The sequence below is a fragment of the Vombatus ursinus genome, unplaced genomic scaffold (genome assembly GCF_900497805.2).
Source record: "Vombatus ursinus unplaced genomic scaffold, bare-nosed wombat genome assembly UNPS02014946.1, whole genome shotgun sequence".
Classification (NCBI taxonomy): domain Eukaryota; kingdom Metazoa; phylum Chordata; class Mammalia; order Diprotodontia; family Vombatidae; genus Vombatus; species Vombatus ursinus.
This window is the reverse complement of record NW_020954724.1, coordinates 1,370,270-1,398,044: the sequence shown is the minus strand read 5'-3', so window position 1 is coordinate 1,398,044 and position 27,775 is coordinate 1,370,270. Positions and strand designations below refer to the sequence as shown.

General features: G+C 35.9%; 1 protein-coding gene across 1 annotated transcript in view; it reads right to left on the bottom strand.

Moving 5' to 3' along the window:
• MET (MET proto-oncogene, receptor tyrosine kinase) overlaps positions 1 to 27,775 on the bottom strand; it is a 153,691-nt gene that overhangs the window by 39,957 nt on the left and 85,959 nt on the right. The window contains exons 4-11 of the mRNA XM_027845025.1: positions 20,719 to 20,850; positions 19,865 to 20,038; positions 9,718 to 9,878; positions 8,001 to 8,103; positions 7,729 to 7,865; positions 6,636 to 6,797; positions 5,661 to 5,760; positions 1,456 to 1,674 (exon numbers count right to left, since the gene is read on the bottom strand). Of these exons, the coding sequence (XP_027700826.1) occupies positions 1,456 to 1,674; positions 5,661 to 5,760; positions 6,636 to 6,797; positions 7,729 to 7,865; positions 8,001 to 8,103; positions 9,718 to 9,878; positions 19,865 to 20,038; positions 20,719 to 20,850 (1,188 nt within the window). The remainder of the gene's footprint in view (positions 1 to 1,455; positions 1,675 to 5,660; positions 5,761 to 6,635; positions 6,798 to 7,728; positions 7,866 to 8,000; positions 8,104 to 9,717; positions 9,879 to 19,864; positions 20,039 to 20,718; positions 20,851 to 27,775) is intronic.

Below are 27,775 nucleotides of genomic sequence, written 5' to 3'. Positions count from 1 at the left end.
GAACCAAATGGATTCTTTCAAATGGCAAATACAGTAATTTGTTGAATGCAAAATATGTCACACTAGATTAGTTTTATTGAAAAAAAAAAGATGTGATAAAAGCTCTTTCTCCCTTTCTAAAACTAATTAAAGAAGTAGATGAAAGAACTTTGGTTTGGTAGAACAGTTTGTTCACTGAAGCAGGCTACCATTTAATTTCATGCTGTGCTTGTTTAATTATTGTAAATGATTGTGAGGTATGTACATATGTGTGTTTGCATGTACACAAATCAAAGAGCACATATTGTGGTCTAGATGAGAGAATGCTGCCAGAAAAGAATTCTGGTTTCAGAATGTTTTCAATCCTTTAATGGAAATGAACCAATATGACTTATCTTACTTCAAAAGAGGATAATCCTTGTGTTCATACTTGAATCCAGGTTATCCTTTGGAAAAATCAATTCTAATTATTTAAGTCAATTTGCTGATGGGTATATAGTTTGTTATTTCCAACAAGAAAGGTCACAAATGGTAATACAAAAACATACTACCACTATGGTCATCTTGTTCATTTTTTTTTTTTGCTATTAAAGACCAGAACAATTAGAACCACATAAGAAGACCTGAGATATGTCTTCAGTTCTATCACTAACTAAACAGTCAAGTCACTTAGTCTCTTTGAGCCTCAGTTTCCTTCTCAATAAATAAGTAGTAATGGAGATGATTATGATGACAAGGATGCTTGTTAAGCTGTAAACCGTTAAAGCTTGCAAAGTACTTTATATACATTTTCTCATTTGAGCCTCACAACAACACTGTGAGGTACATATAACCATTTCTATTTTAAAGATGAGAAACTGAAGTTTTGAGAAATTAAGCGATTTACAGAGGGTCACAGAGTATTTTAGATTACATGACTACTAAAATTTCTTTAGCCTTAAAAATGCCATTATTTTACTATTCCTTTCTATTCAGAGGATAACCCCTATGCATGGTTTCAGGCACCCCTAATGGAATTTAGATTCCATTCACTGATTAGTTGTTCTGACATGACCATACCTCACTACAAAATTCAATGGATATAAGGAAGTAGATAGTTATAAAGGATGGATTTATTTACCAAAAATGTCAAATTTTATCTTTCAGTCAGTACATTTAGGGGTCCAGGAAAATATATTACATCTGCAGGATAATGTATTCACAGGCAGCTTTTAATGGATCTGTGCCTAACACTTATTGTTACTTTTTTATATGTACATAATAAGAAAGGTTCCCTCCTCCAATTCTTCACAAAGAGATAGCCCACTATTAACACTTCCCTTTAATGTTATGCCAAAAAGATTTGTGCTTCAGAGCTTAGATATTTGCTGATGTAGAATGTGTTATAATTAAAGAATACAATCATTTCACTCTTATAAGTAAAAAGCCAATTAGGCTCAAGTTGGTGATTTAAGGGAGCATTTAAGCATTTCTTACCTTAATTTCTAGTACGTTTTCGTTGCCCATTGAGATCATCACTGGCTTTTCAAAAGGCTTAAATACAGGATTATGGACATAAATGAGATCAAAGTAAGTGGAATGGATACCATCAAATATGAAAAGAGCTTTTGTTTCCAGGGGAGGTTGCAGACTTAGCTGTTGTAAGGAAGGAGTCGAACAACAGATTATCTCTGAATTAGAGCGATGCTTGCATGCCTGTAGTGGGAAACAATTAGCCACTGTAAATAAGCAGATCAAAAAATTAGGTTATAGCAATAATAACTTTTACATTTTACTACCATATAAAACTTAACTTTTTTTTTAAAGCCTCCAATTTACTGCTTAATGTTAAGTCCTATCCAGATAGAGTGGGGTACTTCTACACAAGATGGAGATAAGTTTTACCAGCATTTAATAATCCATGCTCTTGTTTCTGAAGCTGGACCTCCTGTGTAGGTTTACCTAATTATTTTCTATTCCTATGAAAATAGGACAGAGAGACACGGGAGGGATATTACCTCATCTTCCATCACTTAAATAAGAGCTAGTGGAGAATTCTGCATATTGGCAAATGTTCCCTTCCCAAAATCTTTGCCATTTTCACTGGTTGTCCCCCATGCCTGGAATGCTCTACCTTCTCATCTCTGCCTCTTGGCTTCTCTGGCTTCCTTCAAGTCCCAGCTAAAATCTGATCTTTCACAAGAAATCTTTTCTGATCCCTCTTAATTCGAGTGCCTTCCTTCTATTGATTACTTACAATTTATACTCTCTATAGCTCATTGTACACAGTGTTTGCATGTTGTCTCGCCCATTAGATCAAAAGCAGGGACTCTTTTACCTTTCTTTATATCTCCAGCACTTAGCATAGTGTCTGTCACATAGTGTCACTTAATAAATGTTTGTTGCCTGACTGCCACTTTGCATGTAAGTATCTCCCTCAGATTATATTCCAAATCTTGTCCTGATCTTTTATGAAGATTTTTAGTGCTGTATAGCTAAACAATGGGACTTTTGAATCCTGATTTCTGACATTTTAGGAAATGTGATTTCCTATTATTGCTAGTAGTTATGCGAAGTGGCATATTTATGGGTAAAGTGGCTGATTTTTCCCAAGAGCAATGAAAACAAGTGACAGTCGCTTTTAATTTCTTTCTTTTAGAAAAGTATAATGAGCAAAACAATAATTTAATCACATGTAGAAAGACTTAGGAAATACATAAAAATCATGAAAAAGAAAACTTGGAATTGAACTCAGATAATTTATTAAAAATCATATATGGAAAAATTTTTAGAAAGATGTATTTAAGATGGACCCAAGTACTGATTTCCATTGCCATTAGCATCAGTCTTTACCAGACCTTTATAAATGTAAGCATTTTTTGAACAGGAATCATTTCATTCCTGATACTTATATCTTAGTGCCTAGTATAGTACATGACTCAGTTAGCAATTCATAAATATTTGGTGACTGAGAGATCCTTGAAGAATTGATACATGTATGAGGTCAGGTTGTGAGAACATTGGCTCTGTAGTTAAAGGACCTGGGTTCTAATGCTGCCTCTTTGGTTCACAACCTGTGTGACCTTTTGCAAATTACTGAACCTTCCTAAGCCTCAGTGTCCTCATCTATAAAAAGAGAGGTGTTGGGCTATATGACCTCTGAGGTACACTCCAGACAAGGGTTCTTAGCCTTTTCTTATGTGTCATGGAACACTTAGGCAGTCTAGTGAATCCTTTGGACCCCTTCTTTTTAATGCAAAAAATGCATAGGATGAAGAAAGGATACCAACTATATTGAAATCCAGTTGTCAAATTAAAAAAAAAGTTCATGGATTCCAGATCAAGAACCCTGATTCCAGCTCCACATCTGCAGTTTCTTAGCTCAGAGAACTCCATATACCAACCCAGATAGCAGACCATCTGTAATTAAGGGAATTAAGTCCTAAGGAGGTGACTGAGGCACATTAATGTAAAGAAACTTGCCCAGGGTCACACAGCTAAAAGTCAGAAGTAGAAAGTAAAGCTAGGACTTTCTGAATCCATGTTCAACACTCTGTCTACTACTGTGCTTCCTCTACTGTAAGAATACTGGGATATGAATTTGCTTTTTTTCCCTTCTAAATATATACAATACAATTTCGCCCTCTGCCAAATTAGCATCATGATATTCAAAGCTTTTTACTCACATTGGCTTGAGAAGTGAAATTGAATTAACCACAAATGAGCAATTTTACTGTCATCACAATAATTCCATGTATAAAACAGAGGAATTTGAAAACTACATTTTGAAATGCTGACTGCTAAAGGAGAATATGCATTTATAAATCAATGCACAGTCTGGTTAGAAAGTGCTTGCCTTTTTTTTCTTTTTTAAACAATGCTTGCCAATATAGATGCATAGTAAGGTTAATATGCATGGACATTGACATGACTCATGATGTGAGTCATAGCATCAGAGGCCAAAAGCTCCCATAGATCCAATTCATCATCACTGGCCTCAGTTTCCATAGTCAACAAACAATACAGAAGTCAAATATCTGCTGTTTGTAAGGCAGTTTAACAAACAGCCATAAAATGGACCTAGTGAATCTTTTAATACCTAATTCTGATGACTATATAGAAAGATCTAGCCCTCACTATGCTACCATTTTTGTCATTGAAGCAGTAGAAATTTAATTGACTTTTTCCCCTAGATACAAAACAGCCCAGAATCTCATCTTTCAATGATACTCTATCTTTCTTTTTGATGGGCAGTTCCTTATGAAACCAATGAGTACTCTCTGTACAGGTATAATGATGGGTTATGAAAAAAGACAGAAAATTTGTCACTAGTTAATAAGCTAGATCATAGTCTTATCTGATTATAATTTCCTAGACTTCTACACAAAAATCACATGTATTCTACACATACATACATGAGTGCATAAAGATAGATTTATTTTTATTTGCTAATGGAAATTCATTAATCTTCTGATATGAAATACAAATATTCTTTAAATTAGTAGTAGTGGTAGTCAGAACTCTCTTTGTGTCTATATGTTGGAATTGGTTTCAGAGTACTTTACTTCAATTGTTTGTTCATTTGACACAGCACGGCCTCTCCAGGAGTATGATAAAAATCTAATAATACTTCAGAGGTGATGCAATGTGACTGATTGAGAAGATCAAGAGAAATTTCATTTGAGATGACCTTATTGTGTTGTAATTCAACTTGACATATTTAGCACAAAATTGGTCTCAGTAATTGAAGATTATGATGATTTTAGTCCTCAAAAAATGTTGGGATAGAGAATCTAAGAAAAAGTGCTGCAATTCAATCTATGATCTGCTCAATTAAGATACAGCTAAAAGGCAACAGCTTCAACTTTCATTTCAGGTTTACTGTGAAAGTTGTGGTAGAAATTAAAACATGAAGATCCTCAAAATCAGCACTAACAGTACTGAAGTCCTAACAGAAATTTAATTGATTTAATGTTCCATATAGGATGAAACAGGCAGAAGAATTGACATATAAAAATACAACTGGCTGCAATACAAATAATGGTCAATAACTTTTAAGAGGGTACCTCATGTGGTCATTTCATTTTTGCATACCCCTGTAAATAAAATAAGATAAGATGGATGTTCTTCAGGATTAGGCCATGATGAGATACTAAGAAGACTGGGGTTTAGGGCAGGCAGAGAGGTCAAGAAACAATGTGCCTGCTCCACAGCCAGAATTAATGAAATAGTGAGGCAATCAGGGTTAACGTCACACCGAGACCTTTGTTGGAGCAAAGGGACACTTTTTTCTAACACTTTGAGAGAGAAAGACACACAAAGACACACACACACACACACAGAATAAGAGAGAAAATAAGGAGGAGGAGAAGAGAAAGAAAAAAACATTGTAATCTTCTTTAACTTTTACACTTTCTTTTGTTAATTGTCCTTCAAAAATATCATCTTAGGGGTGTAATCATCATTTGTGTCCAAATATTGTAGGTTTAAAAAACCAAAACCTGAGTTACTCAATAATTTCAATAATTTGCATTACAAATTTATGTTTCTGCTTGAGTTGTGCAAAGGATAATTGTTGACAAAGTATTTTAAAGGCAAAATCCCAAGTCCTTACATTAACTGAAAACCAGCCAGGTTGGTTTAAAAAAAAAAAAAGCAGAAAAAGATACAGTATAGTGTATAAGTACAGTAAAGGTACTCACCACTGTGAAGTTCCTTCCTACTTCAGGGACATTTATTACCATCTTGGGAACACTAGCAGAATTTAGGTTTTTCCCAAGACCTGTTATTGTGCTTCCTCCACTGGTAAAAATAAAATAGAAAAGTGATAATATTGAGAAAAACTACAGCATCTTATTTTGCTTTTCAGTAAGCTTAGAGGCAAATTCATGCAGATAATATTTTAGAGTCAGAATAACCATAAAGTCAGAGTCTAATTAAAAGATTAAAGATGTTCAATGGAAACAGCTTTCTTAGCTTCTTCAAAATGTATGTGCAGATGTTTACATATTTAAAATTATAGCTCACAAATTCGAGAATTACATATTCTTTTTGATCTGCTAGACCATATGAAAGAATCATCTCTGAAAATAAGTTGGATTTCAGCTTCTTAAAGAAACTTTAAAAAATAGCTTTCAGGCATTTGCATGATAGGGAACTAAAATAAATCCACTTTTTGTTGTTATTTGACTTAGAGAGCTGGAGAGTTGCAAAAGAAATGAGCTAGGTTGATTTGGTTCAATGAACTACCGATTTAAAGGGAAGCTGGTCTGCATAAAAGATGGGTTCAGGACAGGCAGGGTGAGTATATGTTGAAAGGTGGACAAATGAATGTGGTTCCATATTAGTGTGTAAGTAAAATTATCATGAGAAAATTTATACAATACATGTGTATCAGTATGTATACAACATGTGTCTATAAATATTACATTGCTCTGTTAATCTGTTTTGCTGAAATCAATGGAAACATTTGATAGAATAGGTGGGAAGTGTTTCCTAGGTATAAAGTCACATTAACAAAATTAAATGGTGCTCAGAAACTGAAGAAAATCCTTTCAAAAATTGGCCATCTGCAAAATAAATGTAATAGCAACAAAGCCAGAGATAAAATTGCAGTTTCTCTTGATTATTCTACAGCAGTCTCATATTTTTCTTTTTTTCACATCTACTTTACTTACCTAAGAAAAGATTTGGTTGGAAGAATTTCATGAACAATGGGGTCCTCTTTGTATGTAAAACTGTAGGCTTCTCGATTGGCTAAGTCAATTTTCATTTTAATGGGGTACTCATTTGGAATGGTTTGTGCAGGAGTATAGCATTCTAGAACACTATGAGACACACTGAACAAAAAAAATGAAGGGAATGGATATTTATCATTAAAGGGAACAAATACTTTTAAGTACTATGCTTTCAAATTATACAAATAAATGTGAATATTGGCCATATTCAATGGTTTCTCAAAGGTAATTTTTCATCTGGTTAATAATAGTGAACATCTATACAGCACCTTAAGTTTTATAAAGTACTTTACATACATTGTATTGTCTGATGCTCATAAAAAGCAGGAAACTATCTTCTCCATTTAACAGATAAAGAAACAGAGGTTTAGAGAACAACCGTTATAGTGTTGGACCTGATCACAGAGCTATTAAGTATCGGAAGCAGGATGTGAACCCAGGGCTCTCATGATTCCAAGTCTATTACTTTTCCCAGTGCTTTGCTGCCTCTCACAAGTGCTTAGGAAGTACTTCCTCAATCTAGGCTTATCATGGTTCAGTGCAATCAAAATTTGACAATACGGTATATATAACTGTTAACCTATTTTTTTGCAGTGTTGGTCTCCTAAGCCCCTTATTTAGTCATTCATATCTTTTCTGTATCTTGATTATAATTTTGCTGAGTAGAAGTATCCTCTTGTACTCTAGCCCCCCCTTTTTCTTGCAATGATCTAGGATAATTAGTTATAAATCTGAAGGAATTGGTTTTTCCTATTTACATAGTTAGTGGTCTCCACAATCTTAAAGGTGATTATGCAACTGTCATGTTAATTAAAAAAATTGAAAGTAAAAAATAAGAGAAAATCAATAAAATAGTAGTAAAGGGAGAAAGATGAGTAGAGGGGAGTATATAGAGAAAATAATTTGCTTAATATAAAAGCAAATAGAACTTTTAAAACCACAAAAATTGCCTTTTGACAATTGCTCAACTTATAATTCAGAGACAAATTTAATTGACTAAATAAATAAAATAATTAAAACATATTTACAGCACCTTTTTAAAATACATGGTTTCCCACCAATTGAAACACGTCTAGAATTTCCACTGTTTAGATATTTCCCCGTTAAGGTAAGTAATGTGCCACCAGCCTTGGGACCGTAGCTTGGAGAAATATTTGTTATTACAGGATCCTGAATGCAAAACATAAAAAATTAAAACAATATGCTTATTAATTTTTGACCAGTGATGGTTAATAGAAGCTAAACAGTTTGAATAGCAATCAATCTGATTATTCATTTTCTGAGAAGAGTAATATTTGGCCTTACCACATAAGAGAATGAATTAAATTGTGTTGTTTCTCGACCATTTGAAATAATGATGGATACATTGAAATGCAGATTCATAGCAGGACCAACAGTACATTTCAACCTTTAAAAAAGAAAATTCAAGATATTGCACAGGGCAGGTATTTTCTAACTTTGGTTTTAAAAATATTAACCCCATATTATGAAGTCTCTAATCTAAGCACATTTAATTATATCTTGACATGATATCATAAAAGCAGAAATCATGGAATTCTAGTTTTTTATGATTATTGCAATATAAAAATAGCAAGATCTTAAATATTGGGCAAGTGAAAATAATGCACAGATAGCTTAATTTATGTTAAAACAATAAAAGCTTTCTTTTTCATTCCAAATTATTCAAAATTCATAACTCAGATATAGATTGAGATATTTACCTCTTACTGTCTAGAAAGGTTTTTTTTTTTTTTTTTTGGTCACAGAAATGCAAGGGGATTGCGTTTATCTAAGTAGAAGTTTTTCAAAAAAAGAACTTTGACATGATCTATTTTCAGATAAGTAAGATGTTAATTATGAATGAATCTATGTATTTTTTAAATACATAGGTTAGGCATAGCTTTTTCCTTTATAGCACAGCTAACAGTTTATATTACTGTACACAATAAAAGTTAAATTATAATGCAATTAATACACAATTAACCTGAAAGTATGCATGTGAATTAGATTTCAAAGTTTTATAACAACAACAGTATAGGGATAATAATAATAGCACCTGCCACACAAGTTGTGAGCATCAAATGAGATAATGTATGTGAAATGTTTTGCTTAAAGCACTATATATGTATGAGCTATTATTATTATTATTATATCTGGCATTTACATTGTACTTCAAGGTTTGCAAAGAGCTTTACATATGATCTCATTTGACTCTCACGACAGCTGTACAAACATGATTAAAAAACGGATTTCCCTGTTATAATGTCATAGAAAATTATAATGTAACAATAAGCATAATCATAGCTCTAAAGTAGCATAAGTAGTGTTTAGTAAGGGTTTCACAGAGATTTTGTTTTTCCTAAGACAAGAAATTTAAATACACAAAATGTCATACTTGATGTTTTAATCTTAGTAAAATGGATAACTTAGTCTTTCACTTTTCCTTAGAACTAATTAGGTTAGCTTTTCAATTTATAGGACTTAATTGGCAACCTGCCAAATTGAAGTTTTAGCCAGATGCCCCCACCTTTTCAGAGGTTTCATTGTATCACTCAGTTTACAAGTTCTGGGGTACTTGATGCATTATGGGATGCATAGCTTACAGAAAGTTTTGGATTTAAACTGAGTTGACAATATAATCCACCTGTGGAACTACATTTTTATAGCTTTAAAGGAAGAAACTTAGAAAAGGACGGGTTTCATCTTTAAAAAAAGTACAGCTTCACAGATATGAGAGATGATTATTAATATTATGTAACTTTTTTTTATTCCCTTTAGGAAAATTCCTTTGAAATCCTTAATAAATTCTTCCAAAGGTCAACTCATACTACATGAACATTACTCTTTCAAATCAACCTGAAATATCAATGGAGAACAGTCATGCTAATACTTAAAACCACACCAAGTATTAGATTCTTTTTTTCCCATCATACTAACTAGACAATATTTTTAAGCCTTCATCTGAAAACAATGGCTCTCTTTATGAGAACATATACACAGGAAATCATCTTCGTGATCTTACTTATTTGTGGTGCTCTCACTCGTATTCAGTATGCAGCTCTCATTTCCAATGAGAACTTTGGTTTTCCTAAAATCAAATTTATTATTTTTTCTTAATCCAAAATCCCAGCCACACACTGTTAATGTTGTGCCTCCCTCCAGGGGTGCACTAGTTGGGAGAATCTGCAAAGTAGAAAGAAAACGTTTCATTCAAAACTGAACACATGGCTTTCAAATATGTGATGAACATTTAACATTGCACACTTATGACTAACCTTTTTAGGCTGACGTGCACAAATCTTTTCAACAATGAAATAACTAAACAGGGGAAGGGGCAGAGAATGACAATTGTTGGATATATGTATAAAGCCTTTTCCTTATTCTAAGGTAAGTAATAAAAGTATTACTGGTTCTATTTTAAAGAAGAGAAAACTGATGTTCAGAGAGTCTAGGTGATATGTATGATGTCTCACAGTTAGTCTGTAGGGAGACCTGCACTTGACCCCAAATCTTCTTAGGCCAAGTACAGTGCTTTCCCCACTACCCGATTCTCTAGATCAGAGGTTCAAACAGTTGGCAGGCCAATCGAATCAGATTAAATTGTAACTGGAAAATATTCCACAAAATAAATAAAAATACAATAGAACGCAGATAATGTTAATATGTGGCCCTTAGTGGCCCTGTTTTTACTTAAGTTTGACATGACTGCTCTAGATTCCTTCCACTAATCCACTATATTTGAAATACAATTTCTATTAAAGCAAAGTGATTCTAAATTCCAAAGCACCTGGAAGAAATTACATAATATGCTGATATACTTATGGATGGACTTAGGACCCCACTTCTAGTAAAAGGAGGGAGGAAGCAGATTAACTTTGGTCTGGGACCTTTATGGGGATAAACTTATTGCTGGTGTTATTTGTCCTTTGTTTTGAAGGGGACCAATGACGTCATGGGATTTAAGTGAGGTCGAATTGAACAAAGTCATCAGCCTCATTCTTCCTGAGTCATCAAAGTCAAGTGACAAGAAAAAAGTCAAGACCACTGGCAATGGCCTAAGATACAGTGGATGACTGTGGCCTCTTCAATGTCTGACCAAGCTCTAAGTATGCTCCACGGTGGCTTCTTCAGCCACCTTCATGGCCATTGGGACAAGTTGTTCTCATCTGCCCATTCTGTTGGGGGAAGTTTTCAAATACTTGGGGCAGACATCCCCCTAATGCATCTATGGGGGTCAGTTACCCTCAGCTTGCTTTCCAGCGGTGAGGAACCTGCAACCTTAAGGTCATATGTGGCTCTCTAGGTCCTCAAGTGCGGCCCTTTGACAGAATCCAAACTTCAGAAGTTTCAGAAGGGACACACCTGAGGACCTAGAGGGCCACAGGATGCAGGTTCCCCACCCCTGGTTTAGTCCATCTGCTGAAACTCACCTGTGGCTCCAAGAAGCCATAGCATGCTCAGAGGCCACACCTTGGAGATAAACTACATAGCATGGATAACACTAAAATGAAATAACTCTCCTGAGACACTTTTGGAGAAGACTAGGTTACAGAATATCAGACTCTTCTGATCCTAACTGGACCAGCCAGCAAGTCTGTGAAGTGTCTTCCAAATGGTTATGGTGAGAGCTAGACTCAGGTCAATGTGTGTTAATTCGTTCTTACAGCCCTATGATTCACACAAGTATTTGTATAGGTTAAAATATCTCCTTTTGTATTTATTATTTGTAAAGTTCAATTCAGGCAACAAACATTTATGAAGAACTTACTATGTGTAAGGCCTTGTATTAGGCACTAGGATGTAAAGCTGAAAAATGACAACTTCTTGCCCCAAGGACCTTACAGTTCAGTAAGGGAAAACATAGTATGCAAGGGAATGTGTTTGGGCATGGATTATATGTTCAATTAACTAATCAATCATGAAGCATTTATTAAATACCTGCTAAGTGCCAGGCACTGGTAACTCAAAGACAAAAAATGAAATTATTTTTGCCCTCAAGGCACTGACATTTTAATGGAAAAGATAACATGTACATCTATAAAGAAAGTAGTATGGAGCTGTGTAAGTAGAGCTCAACTTGGAGTCACAGGCCCTGAGTTAGAATTCCCTGAAGCTAGGTGGGACAGTGGGTAGAGTGCTGTGCCAGGAGATAGAAGACTCATCTTCCTGAGTTCAAATCCAGCTTCAGACACTTACTAGCTGTGAGGCTCTCAACAAGTCACTTAACTCTGTTTGCCTCAGTTTCCTCATCTGTAAAATGAACAAGAGAAGGAAACGGCAAACCACCCCAGCACCTTTGCCAAGAAAACCCCAAATGGGTCATGAAGAATTGGACATGACTGCTGTGCCACTAAGAAGTCTCTTAATCACTCTGGGCTTGTTTCTTCACCTGTAAAATGGGAAGGGAGGGTGCACAAGACAAATGATCTCAAAGGCCCCTTCCATAGTTCTCCATCTATGATCCTATAATCCTGTGATAAGTGTATAATAAAATATAACATTTATATAGCACTTACCATGTGCCAAGCACCATGCTAAGTGATTTAAAATTATCTTTTGATCTTTACAACAGCCCTGGGAGGTAGTTGCTATTATTTTCCCCATTTTACAGATAAGGAAACCAAGGCAGACAGAGGTTGGGTATCTGAAGCTGAATTTGAATTCAGTAGTTTCTGACTCCAGGTCCAGAGCTGTATTTGCTGTACCACTTAGCTGCCCCAACAAAAACGGTAATGAATGGGAGGTGAGAGGGGCAGCAAAATATCATTTGGGTTTCAAGTAGAAATGTGATGTGTTTTGGAATAAACTCAATATTCTAAGAGGCAGCAGTGGCTTGGGTGGGAGGAGTCACTGCAAAGATACAGAGATAGGAGACAAAGTTTTTTGTGTTGCTGCCCACAATACTAGCCTTCAGTGCAATGCCAAGAAGCCTAGTGCTCTCGAGTACTTTGGTGAGCTTCCTGAATACCCTTCGTTGAGCTGCTGTTGTGTAGAGGAGAACTAATGTCCTGTATGAGACATGAAGAGGAGTGGCAATCATTTGGGAATTATCATTAATAGCATTTAATATCCTTTGCAACTTTCTCTTACTGCCTTTTAATTCTGTTTAATTAAATGTCTTTACTTTGAATTCAGGGTCATTTGGTTTGGTCTGGTAAGGGAAGTATCAGCAGGAGGCTGTGAGTTATAGGGGCAAATATCCCAACAATGTCAAAGACCTAGGTCGGAGTGGGGGACCTGCGGTCTCGAGGCCACATGTGGCCTAGGTGAAGCTAAGACAGAGGAACCTCAAGTAGTGCAAAAATATATACATGTGCCTAAATAAAAAAGTGATGGGACAAAGGAGAGAAATTCAACAGGTGAGAGAGATGGCAAGAAAGACTTCTTAGGGACTTTTATAGAGACTTTTATAGAGTAGTCTACTTCGGGCATGGAAGATATAATGGGCAAAGAAAGGCAAAGAGACAGAAGAGGGAAGGATATAAAGAGTTAACTGGGTTAATGGAATTTCTGTCCTCTGTAAATCTTCAAAATTCTGATCATCTTATTTAATACCTTATAATCATCAGGTCATAACTTTCCTTCTAATAACAGTAACAAATAAACACTCCATTAGAGACTTAAAATAGCAAATGCAAGCATTGAACAAGTGCCAGACAGTAGAAGTGTTACAATTTTCTTCCAAAGCTTATCTTCCACTAAAATTTTGAAATGTTAAAATTTTCACTGAACAATACTCAAAACATAATATGTTCATTTTATTATTGGCATATTTGGGAACAAATATGTACATAATACCCCCCAAAAAAGTTAACATAGGTTCGGTTTTTTTTTGTCCTGGTGAAAGCAAACCTTAAATCTACCGATGAAAATGTAACTGTGAAATCAGATAGTACTCAGGCAGTTTTGAAGCTTATAGGAAAACTTCTTTGCCTAAATCTAAAATTAAACAGTAACAACAAACCCCTTCTATTTTCAAGTCAAAAATAAGCTTGTCAATAGCCCTTGTGACAATCTAAAAAGGAAATGCTCTTTTGGGGGGTATATTGTAAATTGTGTTGTAAAATATAACAATGGTGGGAAAAGCATAGCTCCACTCTTAGAGGCCATACAAAAAGCAGTAAAGGTATTTGCTAAGGCACGCTCAGTAAAAGTCTAAAAGCTATTCCTTTATGATTTATATGGGCTCTTAACAAAATTCTAATACGCAAACATTCCCAACCCTCCCAAGTAAATAATCACAAACTAAAGTCTTTACTTTCACTTGTTACCAACCCTCTTTAAAGTCTTAGCTTAATGTTTTAGTGATAGCTATTTTACCCGTAAAATCCAATTCACAGTTGTTGTTGTTTTTTTTTAATGAAGATTTACCTCTTCCATCTCTGACCAACTGAGAACTGCTAGAGAAATCCGTTTATTATTTTGTTAGAAACCCAGTAGGAGAGAACAAGACATCCAAATCTCATAGGGATCTATTCAGCCTGAGGCAGTCACTGCAGCTGCTGTTCCCTATTCTAATGAAGGTTTTTTCTTTACTGAAAACAGCTGCCATGGGCTCATTTTGGCTGATAACTGCTGCCCAGATTTACTCTTTAGCCCTGTACCTGAAATGGAATCTAGCTACCACTGTATCCTTCAGGTACCTTGTAAGGCAGAAGGGAATTTGGTAATCATAGAGAAGAAGTCTTCTCTAGCATCTGTCAGAAGTAGGGTTGGATATTGCATACCTTAAGGATGGATATTTTACAACTCCTGCTTAACTGTAGCTCAGTAGACAGAGTGGTGGACCTAGAGTGAGGACGATCTGGTTTCAGATTTGGCCTCAGACACTTAGGAGTTGTGTGAACTTGAACAAATCACTTAACCTTCTGTTTACCTCAGTTTCCTCAATTGTAAAAGGGGGATAACTGCACCTACCTCGAAGGGGAGGCTTACATGATATAATACTTATGAAGCTCTTAGAAGAGTGTGTGGCCTACAGTAGACACTATATAAAAGCTTTTTTCTCCACCCCCAACATTCTAAACACAAAATCTCAACTTTGCCATCTCCTTTTATTTTGCCTTTTTTATGCTGTTAGAAATGATGAAACAAATTATTTCAAAGAGAAGTGGAAAGACTTATATGAATTGATGTAGAGAGAAGGAAGCAGAACCAGAAGAATAATTTCTACTATAACATCATTATAAAAATGAATAATTTTGAGAACTTTCTATAAATTAATGAAGACTGAAATGGACAGAACCAGGAAAACAATTTATATAATAAAAACAGCATTTTAAAGACAAATAATTTGAAAGCTACAGGAACTGTGATCAATACAATGACCATCCATAATTCTGAAAGACCAATGATTAAACCTCCTGATATCTCTTGATAGAGAGGTGATAGTTTTATGGTGCAAAATGAGAATACACACATGCAGAATGAGAATATAATTATATATATAGGCAATGAAGGAATCTGTTTTGCTTGGCTATGTGTATTTGCTACAAAGATTTTGGTTTTCTTTTTTTCTCTCTCCTTCCCTCCCCCCAGCTCTCTCTTTTTCTCTTACTGAGATGGAGAGTGGGAGGGAGAGAAAATAGATATCTATTCATTAAATTTTTTTAAATAGGTCGGGGATGATATACAGGTGTGGAATGTTGAACGCACTTTCAGATGAAGTCACTGTATTGTTAGTTTTGATTCATTGTTTTATTTACTTTGTTACAAGAGACTTCTTATTTAGTGTGGGTGATCTGTAAATGTTTGTAACATAAAAACAAAACTTATCAATAAAACTTTTTTTAAAGTTTGAATTAATCATTCTCCCCCAAAGGCAATTAAATGGGCATTTCCTTGAATCTTTTTGGGGTGAGGGGAGTAGGCAGGTAACTTTGGAATGAAAGCTAAAGAAAAGTGGTAGTGGTCTACGGACCCAAGAACATGTATAGTAGTTTGGAAATGACAGTTTTCCTAGGGGTGAGGGAGGAGGATATATAGTATATACAGGGGTTGGTTGTCTAATAAGAAGTTTTATAGGCTGGATCCTCCATCTCTTTAGGGGGAGATAACTAAGCTGCAAAAAAAACTACACTTTCCCTTTTCATATATAAAAGTGGCACCACTTATTTTACCCACTGTCTAAGAATTGGATGTTTTAGGTCTCATGTTCAAATAATACATTTAAATCATATCCAGTTCAGTTCATTAAAAATGAGTTAAATAATCCCCCTTTAACACATATGTATGTATGTATTGGCAGGCTCATTAGAACAACTTCCCACTCTCCCTTCAGGATGGAAATGGTCACATATGATGCATATTTATAAATATTAAATGTTTCACTGAAACAGGTCACCCTTTCACCAGTAGCTTGTTATCTTCAAATTTTCTGATCAATTAAGGAGCAGTTTTGATTTCTTCCTGGAATTGAATTCAATCCAACAAGACATGCTAATTTTTTTCTTAATACCTATACAGAATATATTGGAAAAGTGCTCATTTTTAAAAGCCTCTCCTATATGGTCTTTAAATTCAAGATCAGATAATGTGCTCCAAACAATAAGTTAATTGACTTACATTCCTGAAAATCTCCTATGTGGAATTGTAAAAGATTTTAGGGATTGAACTTTGTATAGTCTGTAAAGCAGCCTATTCTGTGTTTATTGGAGAGCTAAATTCAATTCATCAGTTGGATTTTATGCACATGGACTTTAAGCAGATTAGAAAAAGATGAATAATCTGTTTTTTTTTTCCCAGCAAGAATGTAAACGTCATGGTCTAGCAGAGCATGAAATCTCACTAACAACTATGAAGCAAAAGGGATTTATATACTCAGCTGCATTATTTTCCTTCCAACAGTCTTGAAGAAAGCTTTACAAACCTATGAATGCTATAATTCAATCTTTTAGAAGATTCAAATATATCAGTAGTGGATTTATAGAAGGTGCAAGAGGAGGAAAGAAGAAAGTTCATTGTAGTGAGATAAAGAAAATATATTTATATTTAGACATGTTTATATATAGACATATTTTATAAATAATCATATTTGTATTTAAACATTTATATAATGTTTACAATAAACATTATTCATATTTAGAACACAGAATAATACTGTGTTATCAAAAGAGCCTGAAGAATTAAAAACCTTTCGGCTTTTCGCTCTTTGGAGCAGAAATACAATAGCAATGAAGAAAAGTGCACTTACACATCACGGCTTTATAATTTATGAGCACCAGGGGATTAAAACAAATTTTATTAGCACTTCTAACAATATCTGGGTAAACTGGTTCCACAGAAGCAGACATTTTACACACTTTATTCTACTTGACTCAAAAAAAGTTTAATTTATTTTTACCACTCTCGGGTAGCCTTTATGACTGATGATATGAGAAACATACTTATAAGTCTTAAATGTTTCATTTGCACAGGTCACCCTTTTACCAACATGCTTCTTTCACTTTAAAACTCACCTTGTCTAATTTTTAAATAAAGTAGAGGTGACAATTGAAAACACATACCCACACCCACTCACCCACACATTCATACACACACCCATGCTTTTCACTGGCTGTCTGAGCTCAGATTTCTAGTGTTTCAAATTGCTACCTCTATTTACATGCCCCAGTGTTCATGAAAGAGTAAAATTCCTTGTTACAGGGTAAGCACATAAAGTAAAGACAAAAGGGCATAAATATAGCAGGGTAGATCTTCATTTATTTACTTGCTTTTAGTTTACTCGTTGCCTTATCAAACTTGGTCTTAATATTTGTGTTACACTTAATAGAAAATGATTTGGTTAAATGAACAATCATCCAGTATGAATCTTGCTTCAAACCATAGCTAAATGAAAACAGCCATGAGCTGTGATACCAGCTCTTGTTCTGACTTGTAAACTTTGTTTACTTATGGACTTGATCCAGACAACAGAAACCTATAACTTTCCTACTTCACAGGAGTTGGAGTTAGAGAAGCCCAACTGTTCTATACTAAATGAATTTTCCAGGCAGAGAAAAAACACACTTAGGCATGTTCAGGAAAGTGGTTGTAATTTAAAAAATTTTTATAATGGTGGTGGTAATGAGGTATTTTTGTGTGTGTGTATGTTTTTTTTTTTTGGTAAATTATCTTATGGAGATGAACACAGTACCAAAAATATGCTCAAACAACAGTTTGAAAATGTGGTCATGATAGTAATGGTTCACTAAAGTAGATAGGTAGGTACACTTGTTGCATCTTTATTCTTTACTCTCGCTCTAAAAGCTGTTATGGAAGGTCATCACCAACAAGGTCTCTTCTGCGTACTTGACTGATAGCCACTGTCAAAAAAGTGGGCAAGAAATCTGATTTGCCTGAGAATTGTCAGTAAAAATCCAGCTCATCTGTGGTCAGATAGGGAGGCTCCAGCCGGTCCTCTCTTTTGGCCCCCAAAATGACTAGAAATTTCTTCCATTATCAGTCACGTTAATGAATGGATGGAACATTCCAACTCATTCCACAAGTTACTAGGAAAGGGTTCTTGTCTGGCAGCTGAGTGAACAGAGCTCCTGGCCACGTAATCCAGGAAGTGGTGATTCAGGAAGCAACAGGGTATATAGCCAAGTAGAGAGGAATAATGGGGCTCATTATGTGAATAGACCTTATACTCATTAGCCAAGATTTCTCAGTAAAGTACAAGATGAGCTCACTTAATGATATTGCTTCTTCCTTTTTATTTAGCTGACTGAAGACATTAGATATGAGCTCCCTTACCTTCTTTCTTTGATATGAAAAAATCTCTGTCTTCGCTCACCTTCTCTTCCTTCCCTCTGGTTTCAGTAAAGAGGCTCTCCGTGACAAAGCTCAGTCTTCTATCTTTGCCCTCGATGTATCTCCTCCTGACTCTTCATGATGAGTACACAGTGCCTGGCTCATGGTAAGGATCTGTTGATTGACTGACCAACCTTCTTCTATCAACTTTCCCCATTCTCTCTTGCCTTTACTTTCTCTCTCAGTTCCTTCCCCTTAGTGTATAAATATGCTTGGGCCTCCCTTTCCAAAAGAGCCATTCCTTCAATCCTGATGCAGCTTTCCTTTTGTAAAAAGGATTACATCCATTCCCTTAATGTTCCTCAACCCTTTGCAATCTGGATTTTGTCCCCAGTGCTCTGCTGAGCTTTTTATCCTTCAAGTTCACCAGTGATCTCCTAAATACCCCAAACTATGGCTTTTTCTTAATTATCGTCCTCTTCGTTCTTTCTTTGGCATTTGACCAACTCTCCTTTGGATTCCATGATAGTTTTCTGGCTTGCTTCTTTTGTCTTTGATTATTTCCTCTTGGTTGTCCTCATAGCTTCCTGCCTCTTAAGTAAGGAAATCTTACATTTCCAATCTTTCCTCTAAATCTCTACCTGGCTGTCCTATCTGTACTTCAAACTACGCATGTTTAAAAACTGAAATCACTGTCTTTCTCCCTCAAACCTGCCCCTCCCCCTAACTGCCTCATTTTTGATGATTGCACTTCATTTTCCCAGTTACCTAGGCTTGTCACCTAGGATTCCTTGCTCCCCAAGTCTTTCATTCTTCAGTTTTTACCTTTCCTATGCCCTTATCCCATTCTACTTTGTATTATTCTAGTTATTTGTATACATACTACATTCCAGTAGAATGTAAACTTCTTGGGAAGCTTTCATTTCTCCAGTATTTCATAGTGCCAGGCACATAATGGCTGCTCAATGAAAACTTGTTGAGTTGAAATGAATATCTTGTTTGCTTATTAGCCTGTAAGCTCTTTGAGGGCAGAGACTATGTAATTCTTTTATCTTTATATCCCTGAGGCCTAACACAATATGTGTTCAATAAACGCATAATGTATTGAACTGAATTGTCAGACAGATAACACATTAGAGAATATGGCTGTCAAAGGAGCTCCTTAGATGGTCAATTCAAGCGCCAAGCTCAATAGTATTTTTCCAAACAACAGCACACAGCCAAAAGGCTGAAAGCAAACAAACATATATGCTTTGGTTGATAGCCATAGTTCACTGAATAAACCAGGTTTTTATTGTTTTGCTTTTGTTTGTTTGTTTGTTTTTTTAGTTTTTGCTCTTTACCCTTTTGGGGAGGATGATGGAAATGCTAGAACAGGGGCTTGTAAAAAAAATTTAAAAAGCCAACACATCTGATACAGCAACTTAAAACCTTACCTCATAAATAGTAGGCAGACAAATATCTTGGTTGCCTAGCTCAATGACACATTCCTCAGATTTCACACATTGATTATGGCACCAGGTACACTGAACAAAAGGAGGGGCTGAGAGACACTGACTGCAGGACTTAAAATGGTCACAACCGAGGCCGTTCAATGGGATCTTGGTTATCTAGGGATGAAGATTAGGAAAATATTTCCAAATGTAATTTTTCATTAAATAGAGATCAAATACAGAAAAGATACATTACACATATTACTTTGTAGTATCTATTATTATACCAGTTACACAAGATGGTTTTGTCTCTAAAGCTCCTAATGATGATTAAAGGATTAAATGCAATGCGTTCATTCTTGTATTTCTGCTGTGTGCAATTTTGTGGCGAAAGGTAATGATATTCTTAACTAGCACTTTCCTTGCAATGACATACTTGTTGTTTGATAGTTATTCTGCCCTGCCTGCCATAAATTTGAAGCAACAACAATTCAAGCTACAGGAAGATGAATCACGACCCCCAGGAAGTTCTATTATAAGCTCCAAATTTATATTTCCTGGCTTTTGTAGGTTTGTGCCACAGTTTTGTTACTGGGTTTTTAATATTCATTTTTGTTTATTTTTCTCATAGAGAATAGAAAGCAAAACAGAAAGCATAAGTTGCAGTAGCTCAAAGGCCTCCCTCAGTTTCAGTCATCTTGGTATAAAAAATGTAAATTGACTTCATTCATTTTTGGAATCCCCTTGAGAGAAGCTATCTGCACATAGATCAAGAGGAAGTGGAAAGTTACAAATGGCCAAAGAAACTTGTAAATATCTTTTTGCAAAGAACCTCAGCTAATGGGGAAAGGTCTAACCTTCTTCCCAGTGATAACTAGTGTGAAGCCATCTGTATTTAATGAATGCTCAACAATCACTTCTGGAGAAACAGGATGGGAATCCAGTTGAAAATTCACATGAGGGGTTGATTGTCCTCGAGAAACCACAACCTAAAAGAAAAAAAAAGAAAAAAGAAAGCCTTTATACCAACAAATTCAATACAATCCTAGAGAAGTTTAATAACAGGATAAGAGAAAGCTTATATAACTGGTCTAACATCTGAATAGTCTAACTTGCTGTTTAGTCAATCTATTTTTTAAAAATTAATCTTCTGCCTCTGGAAAAGCCTACCAAAAAGCATGAGATAATCAATTGTTTGTATTTTTTCAGAAATTTCCTGGAGAGGCAATGTGTCTACTTGTGTGCAAAACATCGTAGAAGATAGAAAAAAAATGCAAGACAGAAGACTCCTTCACTTAGTAACATAATTGTAGCCATGAGGGAATTCTTATTTATTTCTAATTGAAATCCTTCCTATTTTTCCAGAAATAGAAAGGACCTCAGAAACCATTGAGTCCAACCTTCTGAGTTTTTTTAAGGAGGTTAAGGGACTTGCCCAAAGTCACACAGGTGGTATCACTGGTGGAATTTGAACCCACTTTCTCTGTCTTTGGAGCTGACCGCTTTACCACACAGCTAGTATGTGGCTTTGGGCAAGTGACTACCTCTCTGGACCTCAGTTTATTCACATAGAATGAAAAGGTTGTCTTAGATGGCATCTCAGGTCCTTCTCACCACTAACAATCTATGATCTGTGTTCTATCTTCAGTGGAGACGAAAAGAGTGCCTGGGACATTGTTGTTATTGTTTGTCCTTCATTCTTAAAGAGGACCAATGACATCAGGAGGAGGATGTCTTGACTTGCAAATGAATTGGAATAAAGTGAGGCAGAGCTGTGCAAAGTCACCAGCCCTGCTCTCTCCTCCAGAGTCAAGACATAGGTCAGGATGACTGGAGATGGCCCCAGATGCAGTGGGAGACCTTTGTCTTTTTAAGCTAAGGTCTTTCTCAGGTGCTTAATATATATTTTGTGATTGATCAACAAATATATTGCTATTCTGGAGATGCTAAACATTCTCCTTCACTTTTCTCTTCTCTGAGATAAGTCTAATTTCAATTCTGTTCTTTTTTAGATTCTGAACAAACTTTTTATTGTTCTCTTCTGGATCCCTTACAAATTTTTAAATCTTTTGGAGTGGCTAAAATGAATCCTCAAATTATTTTGTGATCATGTGACATATTAGTTACTTAAATTGCCCTATACACAAATTTCTGACTTCCTGCTTGTCTTCAAAATATGGACTGATGTTTGTAAATGTCTTGAAAACAGCATTGAAGGGGCAGCTAGGTGGTGCAGTGGATAAAGCACTGGCCCTGGAGTCAGAAAGACCTGAGTTCAAATCCATCCTCAGACATATAACATTCCTTAGCTGTGTGACTGAGCAAGTCACTTAACCCCAATGGCCTCACCGGAAAAAAAGAAAACAGTGCTGAAGTTATCTGTGTAATTGCTATTTTTAATTTCAATGTTTATAATAGCCTCCTGATTAGTATACTTGACTCAAGTATCTCCCCAGTCCAGTTCATTCTCCACTCAGTTATCAAAATGATCTTTTTTGATTTCAGATCTGCCCATTTCACTCCTTTATTCAGTTAACTCCAGTGACTCCCTGGTGTCTCCAGGATTGGGAATAAAATCTCTGGTCTGGCTTTTAGAATCCTTCATAACCTGGTCACCTTCTACTTTTCCAGTCTATTTAACCAAAAGGCTTATTCTTTATTCATCTTACTCTTTACCTCCCCTCCCCCCCAACACTTCCACTCTGTTATTCAGTGAAATGGCCTCTTTGCTGTTTCTAACACAGGATACCCCATCTCCAGATTCTGTGCATTTTCACTAACTATACTCCATATCTGGAACTTTCTCCTTCCTCATCTCTATATCTTGGTTTCTCTAGATTCCTTGGAGTTTCAGCTAAAGTCCTACCTTTTGACTTCAATATTCTGATCCACACAATGATGCGAGACAATTGGAAAGGACTTAAGGTGAAAAAATTCTATCTACCTTCAGAGAGAGAGAACTGATGAACTCTGAGTGCAAAATAAAGTATAATTTTCTTGCTTTCTTGACTTTTCTTGCTTTTTTGTGATATGGTTAATTTGAAAATATGTTTTGCATGATTTCACAGGTATAAATGATATCATTTTGCTTGCCTTCTCAGTGAGGAGACAGGTGGGAAGGAGGGAAAGAATTTGGAACTCAAACTTTAAAAAGAAAACAAGGCTAAAAATAAATAAAAAATAAAAAAATGTAAAGTCCTACCTTTTGGGGAAAAAACTCACCTTTCCTAATTCTCTTTAATCTTAGTGACTTCTCTCTGATATGATCTCCATTTTATCCTGTATATAGCCTGTTTATACCTAGCTGTTTGCATGCTAGGTTTTGAGTTCCTTGAGGGTAGGGGCTTTTTTTTTGTCTTTCTCTGAATTCCCAGCACTTAGGACAGTACCTGACACACATCAGGTACTTAATAAATGCTTCTTAACTGATTGATTGTAATTTCGAAAAATTTCTCCTAGCTAGTTTGGCCTAAGATAGCAGTTTTCATTCCCCATCCTTACAACATTGTAGAATGGGGCATTGTAAACCTTAAGTAAAGTGCTAAATTTTTAGAGGCCCAGGGATAATGGTCAATAGAAACTGCCAGAAAACAATAACAAGATCACTATCTCAGAATAATGGTCGGAGACTAGGAGTGTTTCCAGGCTCTTACTAATGTGTTGATTAGGCTCAAACAGCTGCAGGATGGTGTAGGAAAATAATAATAACTAGCATTTACATAGCTCTTAGAGTTTTGAGAAGTCTTTTCATTTGATCCTCACAGCAATCCAGTAACATGATTTTATAGATAAGGAAATTGAGTCCCAGAGGGTCACATAGCTCCTAAGAGATTGTTGGCAGTATTTGCACTGAGGCATTCCTTACTCCAAATCTAATCCACTTCACCTCTGAGGGAAAAAAAAGTACTGAAGGAGGTGTCAAAAGACTGGAGTTTGAATATTGATTCCATTACTTTACTCCAATTACCTTGGGCACGTCATTTGCACCCCCTTAGCTTCTATTTACTCCTTTGTAAAATGAGGATCATACTTGTAAGGTCTGCCAGGTTGTGAAAATCAGCTGAGATAATGAAAGAAAATTGTTATGATGTAGCTGACATTTATATGTAGCTGATGTTCATATGACACTGTAATGTTTACAAAGCTTTATGTAGATTATTTCACTTGAGCTCTGTGGGGCAGGTATTTTCTCCATTTTACATATGAGGAAACTAAGAAGTTCAGACAAGGTATTTTACTTGCCTATGGTCACACACTATCAGAGGTAGTAGCCGAACCTATTTTTCTCCTGTCTCAAGTTCAGTGATCTTTCTATTTCTCCGTGGTGTCCTAGTCTCCATGTTATTTTGTGGAATTGGGCAACATCCCTTATAGCCACCTCAGTGAAAAATTGCATTCATTTGCATAAGTAAGGAAAAAGCTGGGCCAACATCAGCCTTTATGCTATTAGGGAATGGCCTAATGACTCCCCCAGCTTTCTCATCTATAAAAAAGGATTGAGAATGTGCATTCATCTCATAGGAGTAACTAACTGGCTGCAAATTACCTTGAATAAATCCCACAAAGCAATTTATAAATGTTCTAGGGAATCATCAGTAAATCTCTATTTCAGTGCAATAAATGGTATTGTAATGACCTGAAACAATTTGGGAAGCTTCCAAAATGGTCTAATTTTCTCCAAGGGAGTGGTATATGAATAGGGAAGCTCATCGAGTTCACACAGAACCTATTGTTTTAAGAGTTCACACGTGATTGGGCATTTGTTTAACATTCATTTACCAAAGGGCTTGACAATAATGTATTCTATAACATCACCTTAAGCAGACTGACTATGCCTGTATATCAGGAAATTGAGGAACAAATTGATGCAACAAACGTCACTCTGTTTGGAATTGTTTTGGATGAGAGAGGATATTCTGGATAGGAGCTACTATTACTTGAATATTAAGCATTAGAGACAAGACAATGGCACAATTGTTGAAGACAAAAATCACACTTTAGGAAATGCACACAAATGAAATCATTCATGTAAAGTGAGAAGAGGTTAAATGATTTGTCCAACTTATTGTGTGTTGTTTCCGGAGTGAGAATCTTAGTATTTTGCCCAAGGAAGTAGTGAATTCTTACTGAATGTGTTTAAGAAGAGCATTAGAGAGATCTCTTATTGGAGGTGATTTGTATTCCAGGTATTGGATTGGGGTAAGTGAGACTCTAAGATGCCCATCAATTCTAAGATTCTCTGATGCCATGATTTCAGACCCCATGTCTTGTTTTCTAAACAACTTTGATTTGTTTTCCAAATTCATAGCCTACATATTTGTTGCCCTCACTCTGTCCAGGACATAATCACATTATATTTATTTCTCTTCATATTTCTCACATATGATTCTACAGTGGGAATGTTGAAGCCTAACTTTCCAATTTTTTTCCTCTAATAATTTCAAAAAGAAAAATGAAAAAACTCTTTCTAGGAACAAGTGACTACTATAAACTTAGAATTTATGATGGAGGAGAGAGGAAACCATATAGAGTCAGGTTAAGTAGCCTCAAAGTCAGGGGAATGGCTTTCAGAGAGTTCAGAAACAGAAAATTCTCATGTCTGTAAAATTCTATTGAGAAAGTTAGCCCAAGAAGAATCAGCTGCTTTCCAGAACTAAATTCTTCTCACATACATACACACATATACACAAATATACAAATATACACACACAAATGGAGAGCTGTTTGATGAGATGGTAGGAATGCATAAAGGACTCAATGATCAACTTTGATTAAAAAAAAACTTGTATACAAAACAGAAGCAAGCAAAGGAAATGGAACCTAAATTCCCATTGGATTTCTTGTCTCATTATATCACTCAGCTGATTCATATTGTTAATGTAATCTTAGGCTAAGTTAAGACAGGCATAGTATCTACAATAGGGCAGCTCAGTGGATAGAGTACTGGGCCTTGAGTCAGGAAGAAGTGGGTTCAAATCTGGCCTCAGACACTTACTAGCTGTGTGATGCTGGGCAACTCACTTTACCCTGTTTTTCTCAGTTTCCTTATCTGTAAAATGGGCTGAGAAGGAAATGGCAAACCGCTCCAGTGTTTTTGCCAAAAAAAAAAACCCGAATGGGGTCACAAAGGGTCAGACACAACTGAACAACAACAGCAAAGTATCTATCATAAGAGGACTGATATTTTTTTTTCCTGTGCACTGCCCTAGTTAGACCATGTATGGAAGATTGTGTTCCATTCCAGGCACCACATTTTAGGAAAAACATTGATAAGCTGGAGCAAATTCAGAGAAGGCTGATCAATATGGCGAGTGGATTGGAGACTATGTGCTCTACCAATCAGTTGAAGGAACCAGGAACATTCACCCTGGAGAAGAGGAAGCTTGGGGGTGGGGTAAAGTTACATGATAGAAAAGTCAAATACTTGAAGAACTGTTGTGGAAAACAGATTTGACTTATTCTGTGTTGCTACAGAAAGAAAAATTAGGAACAATAGATGAAAGCTGTTAAGAGGCAGGGTTAGTCTTGATTTCAGAAAAAAAAAATTTGAAAAACAATTAAAGCCATCTCCAGGTAGAATGGACTGGATGGCCACTTATTGTAGGGAGGATTCTTATCATGAGATCACAAATTTAGAGCTAAAAACTCCCTCAGAGATCACTGAGTGGAACCTCCTTACTTTACAGATGAGATACAGAGCAGTTAAGTGAATTACCCAGAGTCAGGAGCTAGGAGGCATCTGAGGTGGGATTTGAACCCAGGGTTCTTGACTCCAAGCAAACCAAGAAGGGTTCTCACCTGCAGAGTTTTGCTATATTACTCTTCCTCTCTCATTCAGGTAAAGTTAGATTATATGACGTCAGAGGTCCCTTCCAGCTATGTGATTCTGTGATACTTACCAAGTTCTTCCAGACTTAATATAAAGTAGTCGTTCAGTTGTTCAGTCATATCTAACTCTTTGTGACTCCATGGACTACAGCACACACCAGGTCTTTCTATCCTCAACTATCTTCTAAAGTCTGTCCAAGCGCATATTCAAAGCTTCCATGTCATCATCCATCCATCTAATCCTCTGCCATCCCTTTCTCCTTTTGCCTTCAGTGTTTCCCACCATCAGAGGCTTTTCCAATGAGCCCTGTCTTCTCATTATGTGGCCAAAGTTGTTAAGTTTCAGCTTCAGTATTTGACCTTCCAATTAATAGTCAGAATTAATTTCTTTAGGTATTGACTTATTTGATCTCCTGGATGTCCAAGGGACTCTCAAAAGTCTTCTCCAACACCACAATTTGAAATTGTCAGTTCTATGGTGCTCAGCTTTCCTTGTAGTCTGACTCTCACAGCCATACATTAGTACTGGGAAAAATGCTAGCTTTGACTATATGGACCTTTGTTGGCAAGGTGATGTTTCTGCTTTTTAGATCTTGTCCAGATTTGCCATAGCTTCCCTTCCAAGGAGCAAGCATCTTTTAATTTCATGGCTGCAGTTACTAACACTGATCTTTGAGCTCAAGAATATAAAATCTGACACTGCTTCTAATTTTTCTCACTTTATTTACCAGAAAGTAATGGCACCAGATGCCATGATCTTGGGGTTTTTTATGTTGAGCTTCTAATCAGCTTTTACATTCTCCTCTTTCACCCTCATCAAGAGGCTTCTTAATTCTTCTTCACTTTCTTTTTAGTTTTCAACATTCACTTCCATACCATTTTGAGTTCCAAATTTTCTCCCCCATCTCCCATCCCCTACCCCAAGGCAGTGTGTAATTTGATATAGGCTCTACTAATACATTCATACTAAACCTATTTTCATATTAGTCAAGAAGAATTGGAACCAATGGGAGAAACTACCAGAACGAAGAAACAGAGAGAGAGAGAGAGAGAGAGAGAGAGAGAGAGAGAGAGAGAGAGAGAGAG